At 55.0% G+C, this 8,024-nt stretch overlaps 1 protein-coding gene across 18 annotated transcripts in view; it reads left to right on the top strand.

Annotated features, from left to right (window-relative positions):
* The first annotated feature begins 1,777 nt into the window (after nucleotides 1-1,777).
* Dnm1 (dynamin 1) overlaps nucleotides 1,778-8,024 on the top strand; it is a 43,399-nt gene continuing 37,152 nt past the window's right edge. For 17 of the 18 annotated variants that reach the window (XR_013108517.1, XR_004606162.1, XR_013108518.1 and 14 more), the window contains exon 1: nucleotides 1,779-2,076. Coding sequence is in view for 12 of the 18 variants with exons in the window: in XM_076928492.1 (XP_076784607.1) it covers nucleotides 1,916-2,076 (161 nt within the window). In the remaining 6 variants the exon portion in view is untranslated. Of the gene's footprint in view, nucleotides 2,077-8,024 lie in introns of all 18 variants that reach the window. The other variant, XM_034494983.2, reaches the window with a different exon arrangement.

Genomic DNA, 8,024 nt, shown 5'->3' with positions numbered 1-8,024 from the left:
CTGCAGTAGCAGTGGAGGGCCACAGTCACACTTTCCCCTGGAAAGAAAAAAAGTGAAAGAATAAGAAAACTAACAAAAGCCCAGTTGCAATGGTCCAGACAGACGTTCTCAAACTGTATGGCCAGCCTAAACTGATGGTGCTGTTCTTCACTCACATCAGTGTCCTCTCTGGGCCTCAGCATGATAATAAGTTAGCTAAGAACAGATGCTCTCTCTGGATGAGAGGTGTTGGGGCTGGTGTTTCAGCTGGCTGGGCTTCTGTTGTGGTTGGCATGGTTGTTAATGAGGGTCAGCGTGCATCAGGTCTGGGCTGGGCCCTACACAGACATTCTATCTTGTCATTGTGCCCACTTTACAGATTAGATAGCTAAGACCCAGAAATGACGCATCGGTAAGATCCAGGTGGTTCTCCTCTAACTGGAAATCCCTTCTCACCGGGCTCATGGTCCACCCACTTCTAGTCTCTGCTCCAGCGTTACCATCCTCTATACGCTAACAACACAGGCCCTGCCCCAGCCCTGCTCCCCACTCATCACCACGGGACAGAGTCACATTTAGTGACTCTTATATGCTTAGTGGCATATAGTCCCTCCCTTTCCCACTTGACTTTGAGCCACTTGTAGGTAAGGATCCTTCTCACCGCCTTGCCTCTGGGGTCTAGCAGGTTCCTGCCTGCTCAGGAACGACACATTCAGAGGGTGAAAAAAAAAAAAAAAAAAAAAAAAGAATAATCTCTAATGCCTAGGGTACTTCCCTAGTCCCAGAACATAGAAATGACCTGACAACCCTCACTTTCTTGGCTTCCTTGCCAGGAGTCCTAACTAGGTCCTTCTTGATGTAAAAGTGGGTAAATGAGCCTGGTACCCAACGATCTGTCTGTGTGAAAAGGACAAAAGACAAATATGGCTGCAAGAACCCTTGGTTTGAATTTCACTATTTGCTACTCTCTGGGCCTGGTTCTCATCCTCTAGGAACCCTTGAGTTTAAGACAAGAACTTTTGCCTATCCTAGGCAGGACTTCCTAGGTATCAGGGCCTTTGCACTTCCTGTCCACTCCACCAGGGTGTTTTCCCCTATCTGAGTGGCGGGCTCCTTCTTATCATTTACGTTCCCTTTCGAAGGTCACTTCTTTGGAAAACCTTTGACTCCTTCCGTCTAATGTGACTTTCTAGCCCCTGTTGGTTTCCTCCCCTTTTTTCTAGTACAAACGATCTTCCGTGTCCTGCCTATTCCGCCACCTGTAAGATCTCTGAGTGCGGATTCCCAAACTGTCCTGCATAGCGTTGTGTCTGTAAACGTAGGAAGGGGCCTAGCCTATCATGGGTTCCTGGCAATTCGTTGAATTAATGTTTTTTTTTCTTCCTTCTAGAGCCAAAACCCCAGGATAGAAAGGAATATGCTGCAGATTTTTGATTAGTGTCAGAACCTACACTAGAAGGCATACAAGGCTGGTTGAACTAGGGCTGACTTTGGTCAGCTGACTGCCGCATGGGGGTGCCAGATCTTCCCTCTAAGGCCTCAGTTTCTCCACTGGAAATAACTGCTGAAATGAAGTAATCATGATTACCATATACTAGACCATTTCTAGAGTTAGCACCCCTAGCCATCACCGAAAATATTATCTTCCGTGCAGCATCCGTACCACAAAAACACAGGTAAGTCTCCCAGAACGCCGCAGAAGGAGAAAACTACAACACCCATGGCGCCCCGCGCTGCGTTTGCGCAGTGACTAGTCCGCGAATCCCCACGCGCCATCTAGCGGCGGCCTCGGAGAGGTGCTCCGCTCGTATCCCCGAGGGGCGGGGGACCCGCGGCTCACGCAGTCGGGATATTCGGCTGCAGCCGCGAAGCCGGGGGCCAAGAGCCGGAGCAGGAGCGGCGGCCGGGATCGCAGCCCGCCGGGCCCGCCGCAACCATGGGCAACCGCGGCATGGAAGACCTCATCCCGCTGGTTAACCGGTTACAGGACGCCTTCTCCGCCATCGGCCAGAACGCGGACCTCGACCTGCCGCAGATCGCCGTGGTAGGCGGCCAGAGCGCCGGCAAGAGCTCGGTGCTGGAGAATTTCGTGGGCAGGTAGGATCGGCGCGGACACCCGCGCCCCGGTGCCCCGGTGCCCCGGTGCCCGGGGTCCCCACCCCGGGCTTGGACGGTCTGGGCGCTGCTCTGGCGGATCGAGTGCCCCCGCCCCCAACTTGAGCCCTGGGGTCCGCAGCGCCCCCGCCAGCCCGCGGATATCAGTGGAGTCCCCCACTCACGCCCCCTCCTTCACCCCATCGTCTGCAGGGCGACAGCGACAGAGGGCTGTCCTTGATCGCCAATACCCGCACAGACGGGCCCGCATTACTCAGCGCCTCGCTGGGAGCTGACAGCACCGGGAGGGCAGTGTCCCCTTCCTGGGTTCCTTGGAACCGGCTCTACCCCCATGGGAATTCCTGGTCGTGACAGGGGACAGCCCCCTCCCCCAGTCCCTAGAAAAGGACACAGCCCCATAGGCATCGGGGACCGGGCACCCCCCCCCCCGCACACGCGCACACACACACACACACACACACACACGCACACGCACACGCGCGCGCGCGCGCACACACACACACACCTCTGCGGCTCCCGCCGCCATCCGTGCGCAGAGCGGCGAAGGGGGAGGCGCGGGCTGCGGTGCGAGGAAAGGAGGGGGGGGAGGTGTGGAGAAGCGGCCTGTGAGCCTCTAAGGAGCAGCCCGCCCCTGGCTTCGTCGCCCCCTTGAGAAGGGGCCGCTTGTCAGCATCCTCCTTCCCTGGCCTGGCAGAAGGGTTGTGATGGAGAGAAAAGGCGGCAGAGGGCAGAGATGACTAAGTCCAGGAGGCAGGATGGCGGGGAGGGGGGTGGTGAGCCATTGCAGAACCTAATCCTCCTCTGGCCTCTGATCCCACAAGGCTCTGGGAAGGCCAGGTGGCAGAGTGGAGGGGAGCCTTAGAGACAAAGGGTCTTGGACTTAGGGGGGCAGGCAGGGTCGTGACCCCTGCCCCACCCTCCAGGCTACCTTGGAGCAAGAGAAAACAGAGTTGGCATTTCTGGTTCTTAGAAAGAGCAGATCATTCTGTGAGCTCTGGTGCATGATGGGGAGGGGACTGCCAGGCCCAGAGAGGAGGCAGGAGCCTTAACCTTGACCCCTCACCTGCAGCCACAAGCTCTCCTCTTTCTAGAAAGTCTTGCTTTCTTGCAATGACCTTCATGGCTAAGGAGATGACAAGCATGAGGGAGAGGGAAGCAGCAGCCGCTCCTTCCAGAAGAACAAGCATTCTGTGGGGTGACAGCTGGGTCCAAGCCAGGTTTTGCTGGAAAACCTTGGGCAAGTCACCTGCCTTTACCAAGCCTCAGTGTAGTATGCACAAACTGGAGGTTGATGCTACCACTCACATGTCCTGGGAAGCCACTGCAAACCCACCCGGGGGGGGGGGGGGGAGGAAGAGGATCTGAGTAGAGCCATGTAGTCGTGAGATGTAGACATGCCACCGTGGAAGTAGCTCTGTTTGTCTCGTCAGCAGAGAGGAGCAGCTGTCTCTGGACCATGTGACCCCAGAGCTACAGATATAGGCAAGAAACCATATAGATGAGCCCCTTCCTGGGACTTCAGCAGTTGGGGCTGTGGGAGGTGGAGAAATATAAGGTGCCCTGATGATAGGGACGTGGAAGTGTGCCCAGCACTTACAGTGTATAAACCACATCCCCCTCTCTCAGCCTCTGAGCATTTGCTGAACTGTTCTAAGCCAGACTGTGTGCTCTAGTCAGGGGGTGCAGACCGGAGCTCCTCCCTGCCTTGCTGTAGCCCCTGTGAAGCAGACACAGTGGTATTCTCCCGGTACATGGGCAACTCAACTTAGATGCTTTTCTCAAGGTCACATATTCCCAAAAGGTGCTACCTGTCAGACTCCATCTTGATCCTGCATTGATCATGGGGACTGAGTGGAGTGTAGACCTCTGGGTTCCCATCTGTAGGATGGGGACCCCGGAAGCTTACTCGGACCTCCTAAACCGGTACAAAAGCCGTTCACTAAGCCCAAGGAAGAGAGTCGTTGAGACACTTTGAGAGTCTATGAGGCTGGGAACCTGCCAACAATGCTCTTGCCCAGTGCGGCGTCTAACCCGGACCACAGCAGACAGATAGCCACAGCTGTTGACCTGTAAGAGGCCACACATCCAGCCAGGAGGATGTGAAAGAGCGCCCAGATGTAGGTCGGGGACCGATGAAGAGGATTGCTCCCAAATCAGAGGAGCAGGTGGGAAGCAGTGTCCACCCTTAAAAGCTAGTGCAGAAGCCACAAAGTGAGAAGTAACATTGAGACTAGGGGCAGGGGCACCCTGCCAGCCCCACCCATGCCCTCACGGATTCCCGACCTCTCTGCCTCCCTCTGGGTCCCCAGACTCAGGAACATGGTAACAACATTTTCTCCTGGGGCTTCCAGAGGACCAAACCCCCATGGAGAGGAAGTGGGAAACTCCCTAGAGAAAACAAGCTGATCCAGGCTAGGCAGGCTCCCGGGCATCCAGGAAGACCTGGTGTCCGCTCTGCAATGAAGGTGACCCAGCAGCTGTCCGGGACCCTGCTAGGTCTTGAGTCTTTGTTGTTTCTTTCCCTTCCTTTTATGATGGGGGAAACTGAGGCCAGTTCATTCAGTCATTTAACAGTCATTCTTGGAGCGTCCACAGTGGTCACACTAGGGAGTCTTTGATGAAGCCGTGCATTCCAGAGAGAGAGAGAGAGAGAGAGAGAGAGAGAGAGAGAGAGAGAGAGAGAGAGAGAGAGACTCTGAGACACCTGGAAGCTGTGGTCTGTCTCCCAGAAGGAGCTGGGCTGTTTTCCACACGGAGGGCTCAGAAGGCCTTAGCACCTAGGAGAACCAAGCAGTGCCAAGCTATATGAGAAGCTGGGAGAAAATAATCCCAGGCTAAGGAACAGCAAGTGCAAAGGGCCTGGGGCAGGAAAAAAAAATCAGTTTGAGACACAAACAGGCACCACTATGACTGGTGTTTAGAGAGGAACTATGAGACTGGCATAGACAGGGCCTCTATCTGTGAACCCTCAAGCCATGGTGAGGTGATTGGGTTTGTTTTCATGATGCTTGGATTGGTAAAGTGACTTGAGATGCTTCTGACAAATTCGAGACCGGAAGGAGGCGAGAGCCATGTCTAAGGATGCTCCAGGGATGTCAGAGAATGTGGGCTTAGATCTGTCGGGGCCAGGTCCCACTTAGATAGACAGGGGAGGGACTGGGAGGGGCTGAGCAGGAATCAAGGGTGACTCCAGGGTCGGGGTGATGGCATCATGGGATCAGGAGACGCTGGGGAACTGACCAGCGTCAGGTGTCAGCGGGGTGGTGTGCATAGGTTAAAGGCAGCGGGGACTCAGTCTTGGGTACATTGATCCAAAGATGCCCTAGACAGCTCCTGGTGGTGGGAAGCGGGAGGTGGGGGTGGGGTGGGGTGGGGTGGGGTGGATATAAAATTGGAAGCTGCTGGTGTAGACATGGGATTTAGTCCCGTGAGAACGGATGAGATCACAGACGTAGTGCAGCTGGAGAAGTGTCTGTGGACCCCAAGACTCTAGCATTTCCTGAACAGAACAGATGTCTGCTGCCCTCAGTGCTATCTCTCTGCTCCACCTACATGCTCTTTCCCAGCATTCCTCCAGGGTAGCAGGGCAGGTAAACATTTATCTTTTGCCTCAAGCCAGGGGTTGGGGGAGAAATGATGGGAACAAGGCAACCACAACAAGCCCGTGTGTTTTTCTCTATCCCTGAGCATCTACTGTTTTCACATCTGTAAAATGGGTACAGTGATGGCATATCCCCCATGAGACTTTGTTGAGGGTTGAGAAAACACAGATGTAGCAGGGATGTGTCTTCTCCATCCAGGTGAGGCAGGGTGGCAAGCAAGCTCCTGCTCAGAGTTCAATAGCCAGCCAGGGAGAGGTCAATGGTTGCTTCCAATTCCACAGGCTTGGCTTCCATTGCCCCTCTCTGCATTGGGCCTCACTTTCCTGTGGGAAGCTGCCCACTCTCATTGTTAAGTCCACACTCTTTCTGATCACTAGTGAGCCCATTTCTCAGAGTTGAAGACTGAGACTGAAGAGAGTGAGGGAATATAGCAGACATTGGAGACAAGGGGTCTCTAGCCTGGGATGGGCAGAGAGAAGGGACATGTCCTGGGCTTGCCCTGAGGAAGTGACGTTAAGGCTGACCTAGATTAAGACTAGGTAAGAGAGAGAAGCTGGAGGAAGAAGGAGCCATGCAGGTGTGGGGAGGACCAGTCTGAGGGGCAGTCACCAACCTCACCCCCATGGTCCTCTCAGAGCATTTGCTGTCTCTGGCGGAGCCTGGAGTTCTTCTTTGGGGCTGGCCTCAGCCAGAGGACATCTCCCTTCATCCCCACCAGCCATCCTGATGGCCCAGGGAGCTAAGGATGAAAGGTGACCCAGCAGACGGCATTTGATCCCGGCGCCAGGAGGGTAGAGTTTCCTGGGCTTGGTTGGGGTCAGAGGGTGGGAACCCGGGTTCCTCAGGTAGAGAGTCTCTATGAAGGACATCGGTGCAGGAAGCCCGGTGTGGGCACAGCTTTGTCAGGCGTGGGCGGGAACAAGCCAGAGGCCCACGTACCACATGTCTATGGATTGCTTTTGTAAATCGGGGCGAGGAGCTGCTGAAGGCAGTACAGTCTGCCCTTGGCAAACCCACCTCGAGTGGGGACAGATGGCCCCTCTCTCAGGACACTCTGTCCCCACTCATCCCATCTTGCACCACAGAGCCCTCTCACGGCCACAGGTAAACGCCCTAACTGTCATATTATCTATGGCTCCAGAAAGGACCTCTCTCACAGTCCCTGAAGTGGGGGCCATTTTCCCCTGGACCCTGGAGACATTTATCTACAGGCATAATGAAGCTCAAGATTGGGGCGGGGGACCCTGTTTCCCATGCCTAAGGATAGCACTGATTATTGTCTTTGAGGACTCGCTAACCAGTGGCAGGGAAAGTAAACGATCATCTCAGGCTTTCAGGATAGCTCAGAGAAGGTAGTGGTCCTGCCTGAAGTCACACACCAACTGAATCAAAGACAGGAGAACCACCAGGTCTCCTGCTTCCCACGTGGCAGCTCACACTCCATACTCGGCCATTTCTACAGCCCTGGGTCCGTCTTCCCTCCGAGTGTCTCTGGGACCCTTATTCCTTCAGAGATACAAGTCTGAGGACCAAACAAGCCTAGGCGAAGAGCTCTCTAGAGGCTTGGAATTTCTATAGGCAACACGAAAATGACCTATTAGTCTTGAACAGTGCTTACGGCAGATTCCTAAGTGGTAGATGCCCAGTACCCTGGACAGAGACCCGAGGGCACAGCCAGCGTTTGGTCCCTAAGCCCTACAAAGCCGGCTACCGCAGCAGCCACCTGTGACTCCTGGTCTAGTCTCGTCTACCAGCAGGGAACTCTATAGCCCTTCCCTCCTCCTGTCTCCTCTGTCTTAAACCTTCCTTGGACCTTGTTCCCTCAAAACTGAGCCCCAGATCTCCAGTTGAGCCCTGTTGGCCTGACCACCTTCAGCCGGCACATGCTGGCAGCCTGATTAGCTGCCAGCTTGTAGAGGAAATGGGTTGGGGTCTCTCTGACACAGTTTGTCTGCTCTGCTCTCGCTTTCGTCACTAGCTGTGACTTCCAGGTCTCATCCCGCCAGCACCTCCTCTGGATGCCCTCCCCGATGCCCTGTCTCCTTGTCCTGGCCCTGTTCCATGTATAGGGTGGGGCTGTTTCTCCTTAAAGCATAGAAGACAGGAGGCTGGGAGCACCTGAAAACAGCCGTTCTAGCATGGGTTTAGCGCCTCTCTATGCTCCTATCTCCTGGGCTCTCTCCTGCTCTTAGAGAGGCAAGGAGGCTATAACCAGATCCCAGTACAGTGTGTCCTCACCTGCCTGAGACCCCAGCACTCCCGCAGAGCACCAAGCCAGACCAACACTGGCTTTTGAGCGCCCCCAGTGGGCAGCCTGGGTTAGGTCTT

This window comes from Arvicanthis niloticus, chromosome 2 (genome assembly GCF_011762505.2).
Source record: "Arvicanthis niloticus isolate mArvNil1 chromosome 2, mArvNil1.pat.X, whole genome shotgun sequence".
Taxonomy (NCBI): Eukaryota; Metazoa; Chordata; class Mammalia; order Rodentia; family Muridae; genus Arvicanthis; species Arvicanthis niloticus.
Note: the sequence above shows the minus strand (reverse complement) of the source record. Positions and strands in the feature narration are given on the sequence as shown.